This window comes from Equus przewalskii, chromosome 18, assembly GCF_037783145.1.
Source record: "Equus przewalskii isolate Varuska chromosome 18, EquPr2, whole genome shotgun sequence".
Classification (NCBI taxonomy): domain Eukaryota; kingdom Metazoa; phylum Chordata; class Mammalia; order Perissodactyla; family Equidae; genus Equus; species Equus przewalskii.
Window position 1 is genome coordinate 38,112,258 of NC_091848.1, and position 23,322 is coordinate 38,135,579.

General features: G+C 52.7%; 1 protein-coding gene across 2 annotated transcripts in view; it reads right to left on the reverse strand.

Annotated features, from left to right (window-relative positions):
* Positions 1-2,070: 2,070 nt before the first annotated feature.
* The window catches only part of PDIA5 (protein disulfide isomerase family A member 5), an 89,312-nt gene continuing 68,060 nt past the window's right edge, over positions 2,071-23,322 (reverse strand). For both annotated transcript variants that reach the window (XM_070582611.1, XM_070582612.1), the window contains exons 12-17: positions 18,369-18,439; positions 17,680-17,840; positions 13,797-13,927; positions 9,313-9,383; positions 2,672-2,806; positions 2,071-2,298 (exon numbers count right to left, since the gene is read on the reverse strand). In XM_070582611.1, coding sequence (XP_070438712.1) covers positions 2,218-2,298; positions 2,672-2,806; positions 9,313-9,383; positions 13,797-13,927; positions 17,680-17,840; positions 18,369-18,439 — 650 coding nt within the window. In that variant the 3' untranslated portion in view covers positions 2,071-2,217. The remainder of the gene's footprint in view (positions 2,299-2,671; positions 2,807-9,312; positions 9,384-13,796; positions 13,928-17,679; positions 17,841-18,368; positions 18,440-23,322) is intronic.

Below are 23,322 nucleotides of genomic sequence, written 5' to 3' on the forward strand. Positions count from 1 at the left end.
ACCCTCTCATTTACTTCCTGCAGAGAAATCAGCCTGCAAATGCAGGATCCAGGCGCACAGAGCGGGTGACGGCAGGTCCTCAAATGAGGGGTAGGGAAGACTCTGCACTGAAGATCAATGAACCCCAATGAACTAACCTGGGCCCTGGGAACGGAACTAACCAGACGCCTCGATACTGGCTCAGTCTCAGAGCTCCAGAATTGAGGCACAGAGGGGACAGGTGGGAGCGGAGGAAGGGAGCTCTCTCTGCAGAGGCAGCTGCCCAGAGCTGGGACAAACTTGCTCAAGTCATGCAAAGTTATGGCAAACACGAGACACTCTGACAAAGACCCCATAATTGACAAAGTCTGCAAATAAAGAGAAGTGAACAGGATTCCATTTCCTGATGCTTTCAAGTCCCCACACAGAAGCCGGGCCAGGCAAATCTGACCACTGGGGCTATGGAACGAATAGAAAGAAAGCCCTATGACTTGAAGGTGGGTACCAGTGATCCTCAGCCAGGAAGCAGCTTTTGCCAGGTACTATTTTAAAGATACAGTAAAAAAAACCCAAACTTTTTTTGAAGACGCAAGCCAACAGGCTCCTCCCACAAATATTCCAAACCACCATCAAGGAAACCCAGGTCCATGGGCACACATGCTCTCTCAAGAGCCCCTTGCAGGAACGGGTACACAGCACGCTGTGTCAGGATTAAATGGCTCCTCATGTGATAGCACAAGGTCACCAGCAGGAGCTCAGCATATGTGTATTTAAATAGCCTTTATATGTATGCTTCTTCCTTTCATACCCGTTCACCTGGAGCAAGACCAGGGCCCACTGCTAAGGAAGTGGGTGCTTAGGGGCAAAAAGAAAGGCTGAGCTGGCAGGGGGTGGATTGGGAAGTGGGAGCAATGCACACAACAAGGGCTCTCAAAACCTTCTATTTCACTTAAGGGAGCCATGTGCAGCGGCACCCCATCAACGCGGCCTCGAAGAACTCTGCTGCTCTGATCCTCTCTGCGGACCCACCAACAAGAAGGATGGAGGCCATGGGGGAGGGGGCTGGCCCAGGAGGCAGGGCTGTTCCCGCAGATCAGCTCCTCAACGAGGCCACCAAAGTGCACCGCCAAGTGCTACAGCTTAGGCAACCCCGCCTCTGAACCACCCAGGGAGCCAAGGCTGGGACCCTGCCACTAACCCAAGTCAGACAGCCGGAGGGAGGCTCTCTACTCCCCCTGGAGAAACACCCCTGAGCGGACCAGCCAGGGCAGCGGGTGCTCTGCCTCTGGTAGCGCCCTGGACACAGGGCTGGTGTTAGTCAGGCGGGGATGCAGAAAGCAGGACTAGCAGGAAAGAGACGGCACAGAGGCAGGAGGCAGAGTGAGGTGCCAGGCTGAGCGTGGGTCTGGGGTGGTGCCCACCCATGCAGAACGTGGTGTGAAGGTTTGGAGGTTATTGGGGTGGCGGGAGGGGGCGGATTAAGAGACCCAGCACCTGCACACTGAGAAGGCACCACCGTATCTCCCACGCCATCTCTTCCAGGAGATGTGCAGAGCAAGCAGCCTCACAGAGGCCCCTCCCTGACTCCAATCTAGACAGCCTCGAGGCCGGGGGGGGGACCCTGCACTCATCCCTGAAGTGGAGACTGACTTCTTTTTAAAGGGGGAGCAGGGAGGGACTGAGGAGAGGAAGAGGAAAGAAGACAGAAATAACTGGAGAAAGAGGAATATGTAAATAAGTTCCAGGAAAACATACCAAGACAGAAACCACAATGATCCAGAAAAAGCTAATGCTTGGCTATCGTTTGCTTCAGCATCCCATTTTCACTGATCATCTTAAATGTATTTCCTCTCAATATCAGTCATTTTCCGACAGGATATTTTGTGGTCCAACTTCCCTGTTCTGCTCTCCAGTGACTGACAGGAGCCAGCACCCTGTGCCACGCTCCTCACCCGCCCGCCCGCATCGCTTCCATGCAGACATGACACTGGAGTGTGGCTCTCCACCCGCCAGAAGAGGACGAGGAATGAGGGAGAACACGAGTATCCATCTCTGTTAGTACAGGCTCCATGGAAATAACCCACACCACCAAACAATTGATTTAATTTTATTTCAAAATTGTACAAAATGGCCATAAGCGGCTATAAAAAACTTTGTCTTCAGAACACGTGGAAATTCAGAAAGAACAAAACAGGTATCATTCACAGTGTAATGGAAAAGATTTCTCTGAGGCAGAAATTACAACTCCTCCTTTTTCTTCCCTAGTCTTTCATGGTCTCCCTCCCGGAGGGTTCGAATAAAATTGGTAAATCCCTGTTCCTGTAAGGAAGAGAGAGTGCAAAAAAGCAACGTTCACCCCTGATACGGAGGGCACTCCCTCCCTCCCTCCCCTTCCCTGACCCTCCGGTGCTTGCTCCTCTGGACAGAGGGGGCAGCTGGCGACGCAGGAGGGTCTGCTTGGCTATGGAGAAGCCCTGAGAAGTGGGTGAGAAAACTCCTGCACCTCGGAAGCCACCCTGGCTCTGGGGACAGGACTTCTGCGACAACCCCTTGGGCCCCTTCCAGCCAGGCCCAGAGCCCCTGCCTTCTCCGCTCTGACGGCCAGCCGCCTGCTGTGGCTTCTGCCGCCCCCTCAGTGGCTGTTTCCCTGCCCGTCAGCAGAAAGAGCTCAGTTCAGACTCTCCCCACTCACCGTCCGATCGCCTTCGTACTTCTCCGCCGACTTCCCGTAGTGGTAGTAGTGGAAAGTGGGGTAGGCTTTGACAGCCTCCTGCTGACACAGGTCCTGGTTCTTCTCTTTGACACAGTCAACAGCAGCACAGGCAATCTACGGGCCCAAGAAAGGGAGGGTCAGCACAGGGGTCTCCAGTCTGAGAGCTGGGGCCTGGAGCCTCTGTGCACAGACTGCGTCCTGGCCCACGTCATGTGCTTTCTGTCATCTTTCTCCCCAATAGCAGATGAGCTGAGCCAAAAGCCTCCCAGCCCAGAGCTCCTGGAGACTGGTGGTGCTTGTTTTCGACTTCCAAGGCAGATGGGTAAGGTCAGGGGACTCAGCTTGGAGTGCCCACAGACTACCCTTTAAAATCAAGTATAATGGCCATAAGGGACATTATGACTTGAAAGCCTTTGTAAACACCACAGGTTTTGTGATGCTTTCTGTGAGGCACTGTGGGACTCACTCATTTATCAGCTCATATTCCTGGACATCTGTCTGGGGAGGCAGTGTAGTACCAAGGTTAGGAACAAGAGCTTTGAAGCCAAGTTTCCCAAGGGTAAATCTTGGTCTGGCTGAATATTAAGACTTAAGGAGAAGCCGGCTCCGTGGCCGAGTGGTTAAGTTCACACGCTCCGCTGTGGCGGCCCAGGGTTTGGATCCTGGGCGCGGACATGGCACCACTTGTCAGGCCACATTGAGGCGGCGTCCCACATCCCACAACTAGAAGGACCTGCAACTAAGATTTACAACTATGTATGGGGGCTTTGGGAAGACAAAGCAGAAAAAAAAACCCCAAAAAGATTGGCAACAGTTGTTAGCTCAGGTGCCAATCTTTAAAAAAAAAAAAAAAAGACAAGGAAAATTACCTAGCCTCTTGGTGCCTCAATTTGCTCATCTGTAAAGTGGGGATAATAACAATACTTGGGTCATCAGGATAGTATAAAGAGTGAGTAAAAGAATTCAGGTGAGGTGAATTGGCACAGGACCTGGCACATGGCTAGTGGTCAATGTCAGCTGCTGGTATGATCACTCCTACTGGCCCCATACAAGCTCTGTCCCAGACAGGAGCTGTGCGTCTGGTCAGGGAGTTGGATAAAGAGATGATTCCAAGACACGATAGGAGGTACGAGAGAAGTGGTCCACAGTGCCAGAGAGCCGCGGGAGTGGCGCAAAGGCGCTTTGCACAGTTTGCCATCTGAGCCGAGGCTTGGAGGAAGAGAAGGAAGTTCCAGCCAGGGGAGCACATTCCAGAAACTGGAAGAGTTCAGCATGACTAAAGCAGATAGAGTCTTTGGGCAGAGAGAGGTCCCTAAATTGGCCTTTGGCCTCTTCTTGCCCACCTAACAGATTCCACATACTGGGTAGTTTTTCCTTACTATTTATGGTTCTTTCAAAATAAGAGGGTATAAAGCAGACATGGGGAATTTTTTCCCTGTTGAGGATCACAAAGCAGGGAAGGAGGAGGAAGAGTCAATTAATGGCACTATGTAACCAGAAAGCAGTACAGAAGAGGGGAAGGCAGGCTCTGATGGGGGGCAGCATTTATCTGAGTCCTGCTATGCACTAAGCCTGTTCTAGGTGCTAGGGGTACAGTGGTGACCTTGACAAAGCACAGTCACAGAGTGACTGCCATTCTCACTGTGGGAAAGCAGTCAAAAGATACGTAATGAGCGAGATCATCATTGAGCCCAATGAACACATTGAAGAAATCAACAGCGGGATTGGTAAGACAGTGGTCAGAGGGGCTGCTTCTGCCAGGATGGCCAAGGAGGCCTTTCTGAGGGGATAAATTCGATCTGAGACCTGTGTGAGAAGGAGGCAGCCAGCCATGTGAAGGCCCGAGGAGAGCAGCCAAATAAAAGGACCAGCCCATGCCAGGACCTGAGAGATGGAGGAGCGTGGCACCTCTGAGGGCCCGAGCCCACTGAGGAATCTGGACCGAACTGTCACTGCATGGGGCCCACCGAGGAATCTGGACTGAACTGCTACCAGGCTTGAAGTTTAAAAGTGATGAATGACCACAATTCACAGTCCATTGGCTGCTGGTTAATCACATGTGGATGGAGGCCTCCTTTCCAGGTAGGAGAGCCCTGCGGGCCCCCACAGTCACGCTTACTGGTCACTTACCTTGTGCCCAGGTGAGCGGTGCTACTATTCTGTGCACAGCAGGACTGGTAGTCAGAGTGATGAGTGAGCAGGGCCTGCACCCTGCTCACCAGTGGCCACACCTGCCCTCCCCACTCTCCTTCCCCTCCCCTCTACCTTGCCAGCTATATAGTGTTCTATACAGAAAGACTTCTTGGAGCAGAGTTTGCAAACTCGCTGCACACGATCCATATCTGGCTTTCAGTCCTGTTCTATTTGGCCCACATGGAATTTAAAAAAAATAAATAAATCTGAATTAGCTGCCAACTCAGAAAAAGAGCCAGGAGATTTCATATAAAAGTTTGGCTCTCCAGCTTCTCTGTAAAAGCCAGATTTGATGGCACTTGCCCTGCATTCCCACAGGCAACACTTGGCTGGAGCAGAGGGGCGACTGTCTCCTTCAGGCAGGTTCAACTTGCCATCCGCCCACGTCCACACGGCGCCCGAATCACTGGGTCGGCAGGTTGCTCCTGCAGGCTTCTGAGAATCCCAGCCTACCCTCTAACGTGCTTCCTGAATTATTCAGACGTGAGCCAGATGCTCCTCTGGCAGTCCTCAGGGTTCCGGTTCTCAGAGCAGGCACAGAGGGGCCGGGCCCAGAGGAGACCAGAAGCCAAGGGCTCTCTGCATCCGGCCCTGGGCCAGGGGCCAATGCTCCTCGGCTACGTGTGAAAGTGTTTGATGAGTGCTGCTCTGGGCTGCTGCTCTCCTGGCATGGCTTTAAATTATGGATTTAATTTGTATACATGCCTTGGAGCTACAGGAAATGTAGTGCATGGTTTTATAAATTGACTACATTAAAAATGTGTACTTCTTCTGAATCACCTAAACTAGCTGCCAGCTGCATACACAGAGTGCTACTCCTGGTTGCAAAGGCTAATCTGTGCTCAGGTTGTACAGGGGAAGAGGAGACAAGTGCGGCCTCTCTAAAGGAAGTGGCTTAGACTCTGGAAAGAAGGCAGTAAATCAACCTCTTCTCATCCATCCAGCTTCCCCTGTCTAAATGCCTGCCCCACCTGTGCCCACTCCAGATGTGCACTGGCTCACCCGCAGCACTGAACGCACACCTCTAACTTCTACATTTTTTCCATGGTAGTCAGCTGTCGGTGTCCTTCCATGTCCCCTTGGCCCAGCACTGGTCACTGGTACCTGCAACTCCTGGCTGCAGGGAGCTAGAAGTAAGGCCAGCAATGGACAGGGCTTGAGGACATGTCCCCCTGGCTTCCTTGACCTTCAAGTCAGACAACTCTGTCCCTAGCGAGGTCTCCAGGGACTGAGCCTCAGGTACCCACCCGGTAATCTGCTCATTAAGGCACATGCTCTGCTTCCTTCCTTGTCCAGTCTCCCTTCCTCCATCCTCTCGGCTGCGTCCTGAGACCACCTCCCAAAGATATCCCCTGCATGTGAGTCCCAGGCCCCAGTCGGCTTCTGGGAGAACTCTAATAATGCCTGTTTATTCGATTCCGACGTTGCCCCTCTCCAGCTAGGCTAGTCATTTAACCTAAGACTTAATCTCTTCATCTGCAAAATGGGAGAGTCATAGTAATACCTAGTCAATTAAGCTACTGTGAGCATGACATAATGCTTTTAAAGTCTGAAAAATGGGAGAGTCATAGTAATACCTAGTCGATTGAGCTACTGTGAGCACAACATAATGCTTTTAAAGTATTAGGGGAAGTGGAGCTCTCAGGAAATATCAAACGTCATTGTTCCTTCATTCAGTCAACATTCACAGAGGTCTCAGGAGTCAGGACTGCAGGGAATTCAAGGACAAGTAAGGTCCTTGCCCTCAAGGAGCTTTCCCTTCTGATGCGTAGACAGCTTTGTGAACACGGGGACTATATATAACACGGCCAGAGTTACAGCAGCGTTGTGGACCAATCACAGAGGAGGCGCTCCAGATGACCTTCACACCGGGCCAAGGGCTGCACTGTTGGCCCTGCCCCACCCCAGGCTGGGAACACCTTGATGCGCAGGGAGAGGTGAGCCCCAACTTGCCAGCCCAGTGGTCCTGACTCTTGCCTGCATCCCCCAGCCTTCCACCTTGGATCCTTATCTTCCAGAGCCTCTGCCATCACACCATTCGTTTCAACACTAACGGCATGCAGGCCTTTCTCCACTCAGCACGTCAACCGCTGAAGTGCCCTAGTAAGCTCCTGGGAGGGGGCGGAGGCTCCCCAGCTAAAATATGAGTTGTCTCATGTGGCTTTATTGATTCAGTAAAATAAATCTCTGCAAGAGCTAATATTGACTTTGGCTATGAAAATGGAAGTGAACGACCAACTGCATATTGATTGGGGAAGGAACAAGGACCGGCTTCTGGTGGAAAAAAATACAATTCCCACTAAGAAGTGGCAGCATGGGGTGTCAGGAAGAACTGGGAGTCAGGAGACCCAGTTCTGACTGTCAGTGACCCACTGGGCATCCCTGGGCAAGGGACACAGCTCCTCTCTGGGCCTTGATCCGTCCTGAGATCAGGAGGGGGCTGGGCAGGCCAGCAGTCCCCAAACACCTGTCTGTGGCCGGCACGTGAGCCCGCTCTTAAAAGTCACAAATTCCTGGAACCAGCCCCCAGAGGCTCTGATCTGATACTTCCAGGATGGCACCCAGCAATCGTGGCACCAGTGACTTCAGTCCCCCAGGCCCGAGAGACAGACTGCTTTCCTGCTGTTACTAAGAGCCAGGCCTGCCAGCTGCCTGGGATAGGTTCAGTGTGTTTCTGAAAACAAGCGAGGGTGATCCCTGGCTTGGAATAAAGGAAGCTGGAAGGAGGGACAGAGGGAGTAACAGAGAAGAGGGAATGACCCCAGGAAAGGGCCAGTGACATTACTGGCCCAAGTTAAGACAATTAAGCACAGGCCTATCACTGTCTCAGAGAAGGAGGGCATCACCATGGACATGGGACCCCAGTGCATCAGCAGAGGGGAACGGGGAAGAGGAGCACCGGCTCCTGGCTGCCTACTGCAGGCACCGCCAGCCTGGACTCACTGGGACTGATGTGATCCCCTCACCGACCCTCAGCAGCCGGGGGCAGGGAGACCCTACACGTCGGCCATCTCCTGTCCGTCCACAGCTCCGAGTGTTCTGGGTGGTGGGCAACGGGAGTCAACGCAGTAACCGCCGGTCCAGTCCTGGCTCCGGGGAGTACAGGCCCCTCCACACCAATGCCCAGACTGTGAGGGAATCCTGTGGGGACTGGCAGCCCGGACTGTGCTGGACCTCCCTGTCACGTGCACAGGCCCTGGGGGCAGAAGCGGTGGGGGGTGGAGGGAGACAGCAGATGGGAAGCCCCTCTTGCCACACCTCTCTCAATGCAGGCCAAGTGGCAGGCAGAGGAGAAAGCTGTTTCTGGTCCTTAAATTCCCCCCCGACAGGGTGAGGTGCCTCAAAGACATAGCCAGGGCTTGTGGGTGATGACGGGACTCCCTATGACCAAGGAAGGGTCTCCAGGGTCTGAGTCCCCAGTTTGTCCCTGCTCTCCACATGTGTACTTGTGTCCCAGTCCGGCTTCCTCTGACTTGCTGTCCCTCACGTCTCTCACCATCCCACCTCTGCCACTGCTGCAGGGCCAGTGCAAGGTGGTTCTGGCGTGTGTACCAGCCCGCCCTGGCCATGCCTGAGGATTCTGCCCAGGAAAACAAGGCACCATGAAGAGATGCATGAGACTCTGGGTCTGGGTGAGTGTGGATGCGTTTCTGGGGCCTGTCACGGGAGAGGTTCCGACACCCGAGTCTCAGGCTGGAAATAGTCTTCATGATCATCTGAACTCGCACAGGGACTTTAGAGAGAAGGGAACTTGAGCCTGGAGAGTTGATATAACTTCTCCCAGGTCACACATTCAGCAGCAGCCAAGGTGCACCAGCCTAAGTTCTGGGGTCTTCCCTCTGCCGCACAACCCCTCGGCCCCAGACTCATGTGCTACCCTCACCCAGTGGCACTGGCACTGCCCTGGCTGCTGAGCTGTCTGGGGGATGTGCCTGGCCCCCTCCCGCCTCTAATCCAATCTGCAGCTCTGGCTTGTTAATTTTATGCTTCATTGGTCGGCCGCTGCAGGAGCCTCTCACTCAGGGATGAGGTTCCGCAAACGCAGCCTTGCTCTCCTCCAACGTGGCCGCCTACAGTTGACTTTTGTTGGATTTTTTTGTTTGTATTTTTAATTATGTAAGTAATGCATGACTACAAATCCTACTGTAAAAAGGTTCAGCACTAAGAACATAAACAGATGACCACTTTATCATCCCCTCCTCCAAGGAGGCGCTGTGACGGTTCAGTGTACCCTTTTTAGTTGATTTGGCAGCATACATTCAGGCTGCTCATCCTGCCTTGTGAAAAGAATGTGCTAGTTCCCAGAAACCCCCTGGTCTCCGCAGAACCTATTTGTGAAGGGGATCTGAATGGAAGGGAGGAAGGTACAGGAATCGGTGCAGGGCAAAGTTGGAGACGAGACAAGAGATGAACAGGGCTGTCCTTACCTTTCGGTCATCTTTGAAGATGTCAGCAGTGGCAGTGAAGTGCGGAATGACCTTCTTACAGTGTGGGCACCCTGCGTGAGAGGGGAAGGAGAGAGCACGATAGAATGTTGTACACACCAAGAGGCTGCAGAGCCAGGGCCCCTCCTGGAGCCTCCAGACAGGCCGTTCTAGGAGCTTGTCTCCACTCAACAGACGGGGGCTTCACTCAACTCTCCCTCCCTCCACACTCCACTGTCAGGGTCCATGTGTCAAGACTGCCACCCATCACTGACCTGTTGTCTGCTGTGGGCACAAGGGCTTTCTAGGAGTCGCCTGTGGCAAGTGTTGGGTCCAGTCCTGCCAGGGACCTCCCATCCCAGACCTCCCATCAAACACAGAGCCCGAGGCTGGGGCTGGGGGAGATGGACTCAGTGGTCTTGCTCTGGAAGCTCCTTCCACAGAGGGCTGCCCTCAGGCCGGGAAGAGCATGATCCGGGTGCAGAGGGAGCTTTTCGCTTAGGAAAGGAGGACGTGTGCTCAGGATTCTCTGGGCTTGTTACAAAGCCCCTTCTTTTGCCCACTGACAATGGCAGATCTTTCCATTTCATGACTGAGAAAGCAGGATGGGAATGTGGGGGCCTGAGCCCCCACTGCTCATGCTTCGCTGCTAACTCCCACATTCCCAGCACCCCCACCCCAGACCAGGCAGCCAACCTGTGCCCCAGGTCCTCATGCTGTCCTTCCATCCTTTGCTCTATAATCAACCTGAATCTTGGATCAGCAATGGAAAATCCAAGCTCAGGCTAAGAGAAAGACAAGCTGTAGGAGCCCACAATGCTTCTCAGAGCCTGTGTTCCTGACCCAGGGATGAGGCCTGCCAGAGAGGACAGGGACCTGTGGTCCCAGAGGCCTGGATGTGACAGTGGTGCACACGACATCCTGTCTCTGTTGCTCCGTGTGTCACCCTGAGCCCTTCTGGCTCCAAAGACAGCGTCTCAGTCACGGGCTGGCCCAGACCTGCTTTCTTGGCCCTTCCCTTATATTAGTAAATCCAAACTCAAGCCCACCTCCCCTCTCAACCATTTCCCAGACACTGGCGAACACAACTGCCTAGAGAACAGAACTGCTTTGAGGGGAGGGTTTCCCTGACTGTGGTAATTAATTCTGATCAAACCACAGGTGGGAGAGGCCAAGTGCCCCGTGGAGAGACCTGGCTCCAGCCACCTTCCCGACAAACAGCTGGGCCAGGCCTCCCGTGGCCTCGGGAAAGCCAGGGTGGGGCACGGAAATGGCTCATCTGCTTTCTCTCTTTTTAAAATAAGATAATCATGACTGGCATTTCAAAGGGTTTTGTGAAACCAAATTAAGGCTAAGCTACAACTTTAATCTGAATTGAGCACTTGAGCCAGTTCCTGAGATGGGCAGGACCACCCATACAGCCTCAACAGTGTGGGCGGTGATGGGGAGCGGGCTTAAGGGATTTTCCCAGCATCGGGCAGAGAAGAGACTAGGCTGGTTATGGGTTATAGCAGAACTAAATGAGATGAAGTGCCTAGCACAGCCTGACTCAGGGAAGATGCCAATAGATGATTTTTTAATTGCCTCAACGGCAGTTGCAAGAATACTACACTAATTCAACTGACCAGAGAGAAAAATAGGTCAAATTCACGAAAATTTCATACCATAAAGGAATGATGGTATATAGTTTTCAAGACATGTGAAGAGCACAGGTGCTGGTTGACAAGGCTCGTCAAAGCATACCCTGCAGTGCCCAGAGGTCCCGTGAGCGGCACTTGGATGCCCACTAATGGCATTAGGCTGATTGGAAATAAGCTGCCCCTCGCCCCAAATCTGGTATCACTATTACTTCTTCCATTCTAACCTCTTTGCTTAGTCAGAGTATCAAGGTAACTGCCAGCCTAGAGCAAATTCCTATTACCATCAATTTAAGGTATTTAAGTCTCTAATTAATGGCCTTCTGGTGCATCTAATGTTCTCATTATCCAAAAAAAAGAGCATGGCAGAAGAATAACCAGAGGGGAGGCTGCTCTAGAAAGGGCATGAAGATGTTTCCAAGAGGCGTCAGGCCGGCCAGAGAGGTGTGATTGTTTCATTTGAGCTCGTGACAAAAAGGCACCACCTCCGTCCGCGTAGCAGGAAACCAAAGCAGCCTCTCAGAGCGGGGAGAGAAAGACTGAGCACAGGACAGAAAACTCCATCTCTAGGGACTCAGCCAAGTGGCCTAAGAAGGGAAGTCACTGAGCCCAGACCATTCAGAGCACAGGGGGCTTGGAAGCGGACAGGACAATGAAACAGCAGGAGGAAGATCTGTGCAGAAACCAGGAGGCAAGATGGGGTGGGGATGTGGAGGGAGGGATATGCGGGTCGACTTTTGCTTTTTCCTTTATACCTGCCTTTATCAGGGGTGTGAGACCTTTCCGGAGTATTTAGACTCTTTATATATAAATAACTAGATACTAGATACTGCATATTATAAATAAGTATATGTTATTATCATTGAAAAAATAAAAAGATTTGTTTGTCTTTGGATAGTACCCCCTTCCAGTCCATGGATGACCATGTCTTGCGTCTGGGGCAGAGCTCAGGGACAGGGAAGTGCAGTCAGGGAGATGGCAGACTCGGCGCCAAGCCCTTTGCCAGAAGTTGACTTGCTCAGGGACGTGGCCCTGAATGGACCATGTCCAGAGTTACTTCCTACCAGAGCAGACTGTGAGGCCTTTGAGGCCTGGCAGGGACCATGGCTCCTTCCCTTGTATCCTGGGCCCAGGTCACCACCCAGCACCCCAGCAGGGATGGAGTCCCCATCCCATTCCCTAGGGACTTAGGAACGGTTGCCCCAGCAGCCAGTGGGGCTTTCCTCTCTATCATGAAGACCCTTCGGTAAAGAAGGGGCTAGAAAGGCTGAGAGAATGCCATGACTCAGGTCGAGAGGTCTGGCGGGGAGAGGGGCACGTCTGGGGGAAAGTATTCAGTCTGGACTTTCTGAAGTCAACCCAGTGGCAGATCAAGGACTCCTACTTCCGTGGCCGGGTTCTCACTCACTGCTGAGAAAGCTCTTACTCTCTGAACAGTGTCTGCAACAAAAGAAGAGCACCAACTGAGGCTGCAAAGGGCGCTGTCATTAAGTCGCTCCGAGGCCTTGGGCAAGCCAGCATCTGCTGGGCTCAGTCCTGCACCCCCTACTCTGCCCCGAAGGAAGAGGTTAACCTCTTAAAACCCACTTGGTCTTCTAGACAAACTCCCAGAACAAATGAGGACAGCACTCCGTAAGGAACTGGCAGGATGTGTTAGCCGCCTGAGGGCAGGGTCTGTGGCTGGAGGATATCGGGGCCAGGAGGCCACTGGCCCCAGACAGTGAGAGCTGGGGAGAGACATTACGGATCATTGACACTTGAAAAGTGGGGGCAGGAGGGGTGCAAACAGGAGGGTTGGCTACAACCCAGCGGGTTTACGACTAGATTGAGGTGCCTGGCTTCTCTGTAGAGCACAGCTTTATGATCCCCACTCCATTAAGCTGAGCTGTGACCTGGGGGAGGGAGAGAAGAGCAACAGAGGAGTGGGAATTCAAGAGCCTTTCAAGCATCAATTAACAACTTCAAAATGGGAAGACACAGAAACCTGAGGTCACAAACACCAGCGTTAGCAGCTAACGGATCACCTCCTCAACTTAAGCTTTGATTAAAATGAGGAGGGGCTGGCCCCGTGGCCGAGTGGTTAAATTCGTGCGCTCTGCTGCAGGCGGCCCAGTGTTTCGTTGGTTCAAATCCTGGGCGCGGACATGGCACTGCTCATCAAGCCATGCTGAGGCAGCGTCCCACATGCCACAACTAGAAGGACCCACAACGAAGAACATACAACTATGTACCAGGGGGCTTTGGGGAAAAAGAGGAAAAAAATAAAATCTTAAAAAAAAAAAAAAAAATGAGGATCACAGGAGAGGAGTGCCGGGGAGCACAGAGCAAATGTGACTGTGCCTTTACCACAGCTTTAAAGCCACCTGGGAAGGTCAGGGACAGGGAGCTGGGCTGCGGGTGCTCAGGAAGACAAGGGAAGCAGAGGCCTAAATAGGCCAGCTAAATTCCAAGTTGCTCAGTTTTGTGGCTTAAAGGTGAAGTCATGCCTGAGGGATGGAGGGAGCCAAGGGGTGGAAGGAAGTGGCCAGGAAGGAGGCAGGCAGCTTGGCATATTTCAGGGACAGAAGGAGACAACAATTATATGGCAGGTCCCTACCACAAACAGAAATAGAGGGCTTTAGGACTGATGTGAGAAACGCTCCCCGGAAAGAGGGAGACAACCTGACAGAGCTGACAGAAGGAACCCTGGATTTTGCAGGACCTCAGCCTGGAAGGAAATCGGGGAGCCTTGCTCACAGCAGAGACAAGCCCAGAGTTGACCTGTGGCTGCCCTGGTCCCCGGGGGGCTCTCCTTAGTTCAGTCAGATCACCCCTCTACCTCACCCCTTGGTGAGCACCGCAGTTACTTACAAGGGGCATAGAACATGACCAAGGTGTGTTTCTTCTTCTTTAGAGTCTCCCGGAAGTTGTCCCCCATCAGATGCAACACACTGGTCTGCTGCTCTTCCCAGGTGGGCTCTGGGGGTGGAGGGGCCTCGGGGCTGCAGGAAGCCAGGGGCAGAGGGGAGATAGTCAGAAGGAGAGGCCGATGGAGGCAAGCACTTCCACCCCCACCCCCCAACCACTCAGGAGGTCACCCGAGAAGACATTTACATCCTTCCTGAAAGTTCATCTTAAAACCTCAGTTTGAACATGAACAAATCTGGACCATCAGCAAAGATACGCCAATTCCCTCTGAGGAGCCTCGTGAAAAGCCACTTTGTGAAGGTGTGGAAGACCTGAGCCCCTTTCAGGGCAGGGCAGCCTCTCAGGGTGTGGTAGAGAAGCTGCTCCACCCAGGCCCCCGCCCCCACCTCTTCTGGGACCCTAAGACCCTCCTTGTCTTCTGCTCCTGAGACTTTGTCCTGGTGGAGAGAGCATGGGCCAAGGAGTGAGGTGGGCCTGGGTACAAATCCAGCAGTGTGACCTTAGGTAAGTTACTAAATCCTTCTGAGCTTCCATTTTCTTTTCTGCTAGATGAGGACAAATACCTGCTTTCTGGGATCTTATGCAGAGCAGAAACCGTGTACCTAAGGCACCAAGTCAGGCAAGCAGCTAACAGCTGACAGCCTGTAGGCTCTACTAAATGGCAGCGTTCAATCAGCATCTCCTCCTGTTCTCTGGCTCCCTCCACACTGCCTCACTCAAGTACAGATCTCCAGGGCCTTCTAAAAGCCTTTGCTGCCCTTCCCTCTCCTCTCCGCTGTCTGAGAAGCGTCTCTGGGGAGTGGTCTGCACCCAGCACTGCCACATCCTCCCCTGCACTCTCCCTCACCCCTGCACCACCTGGCTTCTGCCCGCGGGTCTGCACACAGCCGCCTGCAGCTCACCTTTCAGGAGCCCGTTCTACCGGGCACCTCCCCACCTTCCCGATAGCCCTCTCTCTTCCAGTTCTGTCTCCAAGCGCCTGCAGGTCTCAGAAGATGGCACCCTCTGTGTGGCTTCCTTAACCCTGGGGCTGAGGAGACTGACTTGAGCCCCGACCTCTCATCTAAGCCCCCGATTTCCAGGTGTTTTTCAGGTGTTTCCACCTGGAGGTCCCAGTGTCACCCCAATCCCAACACGACTTAGAACATAGTGCTCTCCCCCTCCTCCACACCTCCCACATCAGCTCCCCTCAACTTCTCCACTTTGGTTAATGGCACCCCTGCTCTTGTGATCGAGACTGGCCCCTCTCAGCCTCCCTGTCTTCCTCCCTTTTCTTGGTCCTCAAGGTCCCCTGTCATAAACCCTGGCTCCATGGCTGACACCGCCCACCCGACCTTTCTGCTCTGCCATACCCCTGGATCCCGCCTCCCCAGGCCTGACTGCTGTTACGGGCAGCGCAGCCCGTGCACAAGCCTGGAAACACCGTCAGCCTCACCCGATGCCGTCTGCTCACTCTGCTTCTGGTGACCAGCCTCAACTCTCCATCTCAGATCCATCTGCTGTTCACACTCTGCCTGAGTGATTCCTTCCAAGCTCCCAAAAGAACTATTTGTCCCTGGCAAGGCCCTTAACCTCTCTGTACCTAAGTTTCTTCATCAAGGAAACAGGAATAAAAACTCTGGCCTAAGTAGGATCTGAGGATGAATTGGGGCAACAGCCGTAGAAGCATTCTGCAAAGGCCGGGTAAGTACGGCCACTGACACGGCGATACTATCTGCTGCAGCTCCACACGATAGCCGGCATCAGTAATAAAAACAGCTTCCTTTGAGTAGTTCCACACCATGCACCATGCTAAGCACAACGGTCTAATTTAATTCTCTAGACAAGTCTATGGGAAAAGTATTGTCTGCATTTTACAGATGGGAAACTGGGGCTTAGTGGGGTCAAGTAAATGGCTCGGGGTCACAATCTGAGCACAGCCTTTCAGACTCCGAACTCCATGCTCTCACTCTTGGGGCGCCTCAGGCGCTCAGCAGTGATGACCACGCACAGAAAGGACAGAGACCCTCTGAGCTCAGTATTTGCATCCAGGCCTCTGGAGGAGCAGGGATTAGCAACGATTAACACTCCTGATTCCCTCAGCTCTCTGACCACAAGCACCATGGACCCTGCCTCAACCCCTCACCCCACCCAACCCCTCCCAGTGAACCGGCCCTGGAACAGAGTGAGGCTGGAGAGGTGGGTGTGGATAGCAATCTGCTTCAGACACCAGAAGGCCCAGGGCAGAGCGCCTGTCCCTTTCGGAGGTGAAGCATTGCTCCCCTCTGGTCCCTAAGACAAAGGCCTGACTACTCTGAGAATCCGCCCCCAGCGATGAGCAGGACAAAGCAGAAGGAGCTGAGACCAGGGCCTCACCAGCCCACTCACCTCTTGCCAGGGGCCTCTTCTAAACCTAGTGGTAACTTTGCTTCTATGTTTTTGTTGGTGTTTCTCAAAACACTATGGCTGAGGGTCCCATTCACACTTACTGAACCAAAGCTTTGGGGACAACAGCACAGAATCTGTACTTTAAATAGGCACCTCAACACCAGGTGATGCTTATGTACATCCAAGTTTGAGGACCAACGTCCTAACAAAGTAACCGATCTGGAAGCGGCTATTCTGTGTGGCTTTCATGTCACTCTGTGACTCTAAAGCCTTAGTTCTCATGTGGGCATTGCTGCACCATGTACCAGAGACCTCTGCAAAGGCCAGAACACGTCTTCTTTATCATCCCCCTCGGTGCTGAAATGAGGAAATATTCTCAAATATTCAATTACATGTGAGTGTGTGCGTCTGTGTGTGTGTGTGTTGGGGGAGGGGGTGTGTAGGCAGGAGAAAGGCTCCTGAACTGTGTCCTAACAATTTCTGCCTCTCAAGGGAGGCCAGCGGCTTCCTCCACTTTCCAGGGCGTCTCCCTGATGGCCCAGTTAGTCCTCTCACAAGAGGGGAAGTGCTAACAACCGCGGGCTCCAGAGCCCCCGGGCCTGGAATCTCGAGGCTCCTCAGGTTCTCCGGACTTGCAGGCTGTTATGGGCTGAACTGTACCCCCCAAATCCATATGTTGAAGGCCTAAGCCCCAGCACCTCAGAATGTGACTGTGTTTGAAGACAGGGTCTTTAGAAGTAACTAAGTTAAAACGAGGTCATTAGGGTGGGGCCCTAACCCAATCTTAATGGTGTCCTTTTAAGAAAGGAAAAGAGGACACTCACAGAGGGAAGGCCATGTGAGACACACGAAGAAGATAGCCAAGGAGAGAGGCCTCACAAGAAACCAACTCTGCTGACATTTACCTTGGATTTCAGGTCTTCAGAATTCTGAGAAAATAAGCTTCTGCTGTCAGGCCACCCAGCCTACGTTACCTGTTGTGGCAGCCCTGGCACCATCACGCAGGCGGAGGGCCTCTTTGAAATCTTATTCTCAACCCCAAACCACGGAGGCTGCACCTCGGATACTACTGGAGGCCCATCAACTACCAGCAAACATAGGCCCGCATGAGTCCGCTCTGGATGTGAAGAGCTGTGTACTTAACTTCATTCGTTCAAAGGGGATGGAATGAAATGCAGGTGATGAAACCCGGGGCTAGGACATGGAGAGGGGGCCCTCTGAAGACAGAAACACACAGCTTCCTGGAGCTGAGGAGGCAGCAGCCAGAAGGACCACCAGTGATGTGCTGGATGGAGACACGAGGTCAGCACACCAGAGGTGGCTTCAGGATTGGGCAAGTCAAATCCATCTCAGCTCCTGTGGCCCTGAGCCAAGGCCAGCAGCCCCTCTATCTCCTCAAGGCCCTCTCCAGTGGCCGACAGCCAGAGTGGAGATGTGCCATCAGGACCATCAGACTTACTTTCGCAACCACTCAATAAAGTTCTTCTTTGTTCTGAGCACGGGCACTGTATATTTCTCTCCATTCTTAAAGTACTTCAGTGTAGGAAACTCGGAGATGTGGAATCTTTCTGCCAGGGCCTTGTTGACAGTGGCATCGACAGCTGCAAGGACACCAGAGCTCTGGGATGGGGGAGAGGCCAACCATGCATGACAGCCTCAGACGCGGTGCTGGCAGAAGAGGAGCCCAGAGGCCAGCCAGCCCCCAGCCCGCCCTGGACCTGCCGGGATTTCACAGGGGGTGGCTGACCCCTGGGCTCATATATCCCAGGGAACAATGTGACACTGGAGTATCCATCATTTCTCCTTTGAGGGCTGACGTGAGGCTTTTAAATCTGCCTCATCAACCAGGCTGTGAGGACTGTAGCTGTTCCCAATAGCCACGGTCCCACAAAAAAGAGGGACAACCTTGGGGCTTCACCTCGGAGCCATGATCTGGCAGAGGTCACCTGCACCCATAGTCTCTCTGTACCCCTCCAACCCTGGTAGGGAGCCCACCTAAGACATGCCTACTGGGAGACACAGAAGTACCACAGCCCTCTGGGGACTGGGAGAGCTGCTGCGGAGCTCGGAGGGAAAGTCGTTGTAATGATTCAGGTCACTGATGCTTTAGAAGAGAAGGATGGGGAGAGGTTAAGGAAGGCAGCTTACGTCTGCTTCTCCATGGAGGACTTCTGCTGCGCTCTCAAACTCTGGCTTCATTTTCTTACAGTGTCCACACCCTGTAAGAAATCAAGAGAAAGACCATCATTCCCCTGGTGATGCCCCTTGCGGCCGCCTCTGTAAGATAGCTGGGCCCTGTTCCCAGACACCAGGGGTCCCCAGGAGAAAAGAAGAACAAGTCCCAGGTCAGAAGAAAAAAATCTTTTGCTTAATTCATGGTCCTTGGGGAGTGTGTGTGTGTGTGGCGGGGGGGAGACAAAAGGCAAAAATGCAATAACCACGCAAACAGTACTGGCCATATGCATCCAAGCCCGGCTCTGAGTGCTCTATAGCCTCACGACAACCCTACAAGGTGTGAACTGACATTATCTCTATTGCACAGATAAGAAAACTGAGGCACGAAGAGGGTGGGTGACTGCCCACAGCTACACACCCAGCCACAGAGCAGGGCTGGGCTGAAAACCCAAGCAATCTGGCTGGAGGGCACAGCCACAGGACGTGTGTGCCTCCCAGCACCACGCTACTATCACCACCACCATCTTCTCCAGGGCAGGAGGGGGTCTGGGCCTTGAACTGGGAATAAGAATTCACAGAAGCAAGAGGATGGAGGAAAATTAAGTTCCAATTGTCCCCATATTGGGAGAAGGTATGACAGGACACGCACAGGGATCTGATGTGTCATTTCCACACTAATGGAATTTTCTTGGGATAAAGACTGCTTTGCCCTCTCCTTACAACCACATGAAGGCAGTAAGATGTCACGAATAATAAAATTTGGTACATTAAAAAGGAAACAAGCAGGGCTGGCCCAGTGGTGCAGCGGTTAAGTTCGCACATTCTGCTTTGGCGGGGTTCACCAGTTTGGATCCTGGGTGCAGACCTATGCACCACTTGTCAAGCTATGCTGTGGCAGGCATCCCACATATAAAGTAGAGGAAGATGGGCATGGATGTTAGCTCAGGGCCTATCTTCCTCAGCAAAAAGAGGAGGATTAGCAGCAGATGTTAGCTCAGAGCTAATCTTCCTCAAATAAATAAGTAAATCCTTAAAAAAAAAAAGGAAACAAGCACTTTCTATAGGTGATATGAAGACATTTGTAAATCGTTTTCATTTTAGTAGAAAGAAAACTTCCTGGCTTCTATGGTGAGGGGGGGCTGTGGAGCGAGGAGGTCCAGACTGGCTCAGGCTGGAGATCGCTCTAGAGGTGATCTGGCTGTGTGGTGCCACGCCACCAGGCTAAGTGGATGGCAGGGACGTCACTCGGCCCTCTCATGCAGTGAGCTACTGTGTGTGAGCTGAGAGCCTGGCAATTCTACTACAGATTGTTAGGAAAAAGACAGTCAAGAAAGGAAGACAGACACACACACACCAGTATTATCAGAGAAGTCCTCCCACACCACAGAAGCCACTGAGCCTCTCCTGCCTCCATCTGAGCACTTGGATGGGATGAAGGTTCTGCCTCCTCCAGTGTCGCTCCTGCAGAGCTCAGCTCCAGGTGGCACCAACACACGTCCCTTCCATTCCTGCCAGCTCCCAGTTTCCTCAGTCCACGCTCACCTTGACCCTCCCAAAGACGAGGGGCTCCACAGTGGCTACCCTGACCGTCCCCACGCTGGTAACAGAAAATGTAGGTGATCACTGAGCTCCCAGGCCAGTGCTGTCGCGCCCCTCCTCTGGACAGAGCACTCTCGGGGAGCCGTGAGGTGACTCGGTGGAGGAAACCGTCCCTGATGGAATCCAGCCCAGGGAGTGACTGCAATCCTCAGCTGCACTGAGAGTTGGTCCTTCTCAAATGGGCCCAGGAAGAGGGACATGTGTGGCTCAGGGTCTCACCAGAGCCCACCAGGGACCGCCCCTCCGAACCATGGGGGTATCAAGGCCATCATAACATTGAAACATAAGAACATTATTTTCCAGAAAAGAACGTTTAGCGCTATCATAACCCATTTGTCACTTTCTAAACAATCAGGTTACAAAAGGGTTTTTTCTTTTGTTTTGGTAAATTGGCTGTTTGGAACTGAAAACTTGTTTTCCCCACAGAAACAATTTCATACACAGATTGTACAGATTCTCAGGAGCAACCACAAAAGCCCATTTAACAGAACGGACCTGAAGTATACAGAGCACACAGCGCTATTTCTACTTCACGGAACCGTCCCCTAGATGGAAAACACACAGCCACAGCCCAGCTCGGACACCCAGCGGGCCTCTCCCAGCAGGCGGTGGTGGCTCCCACGCAGAGGAGGGGTGCAGCCTCCTCAGCTCAGGGCGGGACTCTGGGCCTGTCCAGGTCACTGACATTCTTGAGAATGTAAGTCCCCGGCTCCCACACTGATGGGCACATGCTCCAAGTTCACGTATAACTTCAAAGGGATCTGGATCCTGACTGGCTCACAGACCCGAGGTTAGGAGGCCAAGACGGAGAAGGCCCGACTCCAAGGCAATCGCTTTCCCATGGAGGGGGTGGGAAAACACGGAGATGTCCCCACAGGTGTCGGCCTCGGGCATCCTTCCACGCTGATCCTCATGTCAGGAGTAAATGGGATAACCTAGGGAAGAGTCCACTGATTTAACATGAACTATACTAAGATGAACATTTTTTTGGTCTCACTAAAAGGAATGAATCATTCTTTGGGGCTTATGGTCAGGAGGCAAAGGTTCTACAACTCTTAAAGGGACAGCCCCCTGGCCTGCCTCAAGGCTGACAGCTTCCTGCACCCTGCCCCAAGGTGACCGCCCCATTCCCCTGCTCCTAGGCTGACCTCCCCTGACTGCGGCCGGGGGTGTACACCCTGTGTGAAGAGACTTTAAGAAAAGGAAGCTCAGGAGACACTCCTGCTGCGATGGGTCTGTCACCCAAGAGTTCAGCTTGCCCTGGAGAGGAGGAAGTGAGTGGCCCGAGTCAGACCCACTCAGCCCAGCAGTGCACAAGGGAGGACACCTGAACAGGCCTCAGGAGGCCTGGCTCACGGCTCCAAGTGGCCTCTGTGGAAGGCAGAAGAGGCAGGCAGAAGACGCTCCCCTGCCACCCTCTCCCTTAAATGGATCTGAATGGTGCTGGCAGGTCAGTGCAGGCAGGGCCCGTGGTCAAGGTGGGAGGCTGGACTGGAGTGGGGGTGGGGAAGGGAAGACAAAGAAAGGCTGGCCACTGCTGCTATAAAAACCACTGTTTCCTTCCAAAATGTCCCAGTCAATGTGGCAGGACCCCGAAAGATGAGAAGTCACCTTGCACTGGGAGAAATCTACCTTCATACCTTCCTCAGGTTCCAGCCCTTTGATGCCACTGCCCTGGGGGGGTGGCAAAACAGGCCCCATACTGCCTGCTGGCTTCTATCAGCGGCAGGCTAGAGATGGACTCAGACTAAGAACTGGCTCACTGGGTCCAAGAGCTGTGATCAACTCGCAACGTCTGCCACGGACAGGACAGCTGGAGGATGTGCCAGGAAAACATCTGGATCCTTTAGCTTGCCCTCACGGCTCTCTCTTGAACTTCCATCCTCATCTCCCAGGACTCTCCCACATAATAAAACTGCTTGCTCTCTGAACTGGCTTCCACATACTTTATCTCAGCAGCCCCAAGAGACAGACAGGACAGAGCTCATTAGAGCCAGAAATGACGGCTCTGAGAGAGGGAGTGATAAACCCAGGCCCCAGGGTACCAGGGTCACTGTCAACAAGGAGATGAGATTAGAAGGTGCATCTTCTGCCTGGAGCTCCCGTCACTGTGTCCACAAGAGCTGATCTTTTCCCTGAAGCTCTTCTGTCCCCCAGCACCCACCCCTCTTCATCATGGTCCCTGCCCTTATGGACAAGGCCTCTCCACAGGGCGCGCCCATTCGGGGTCTGGCCCTGCTTTGGTCTCCAGCTCACTCCAGCCCGCTGAACCATCTAGTTACCTTCTACTCATAAAATACTTCTTATTCATACAATTCTAGAGCATTTAATTTTGTACTGCCTTGAAACTGTTATATTGCTATCTTCTGATATTTAGGAGCAGCAAGGGCATCTTTTCAAAACATAAATCAGATCAAATTCCCTTGGTTAAGACTTTCCAGTGGCTCCCATCACACGTAGATAAAAATCCAGACTCCTTACCATGGCCAGAAGCCCCACACCATCTGAGCCCCTACTCTCTACTCTCAACGCAGGTCACCTTCCTCCTTCTGTTCTCCTATCACACCAAGCTCATCTCTACCTCAGGGCTCTTAACGCGCTGTTGCCTGGAACACCCTCTTTCCTCAGGTCTCTCTGCACGGCTCACCCCTTCACAGCATTCAGGCCTTAGCCCAAATTTCACTCGACAGAGAAACTCCCTGACCACCTAACACCAGGGAGCCTTACCCCATCCTGCTGTCTTCCAACATCCTGTTTATTTTCTCAAATGTACTCGAAACAGCTGGAGTCATCTGCTTACTTGTTCCCTGTCCATCCCCCTAACTAGAACATAAGCTCCGTCCAGGCTCAGCTGTCTGTCCAGCTCACCACCACATCTCTGGTACTGAGGATGGTGTTCCACACGCTTTTTGAATGAATCAACCTCATGGTTAACCATGCACACAAGGTTTAACTGGACTAAATTCTTTTTGGGTGTGAGTCGTGCCTTGTACCCAAATAGTTGCTAGTTTGATGAAACACCTCTATTTAGTATAACTGGCAGCCAAGCCAGTTACTGTGTACATGCCCTCCCCAGCTCACTGCCATTTATACACTTCCCCTACTCCTTACTGGGTCTGGAAAACATCTTTGGAAATCTCCAGCATCTATGAATGCTGTTCTAAAGTTTCCCATACATACCCTAGAGTTCTCTTTATCGTTATGGTTTCCACTTCTAGCATCAAGCCTCAGCTTCTGGAACAAGATACTAAGGCTAAGCAATAAACTTCTGTAAACAGAGTTTATGACGAGGAGACAGGCCAGGCCCCGAGGAGGAGAAAGGTCTAGC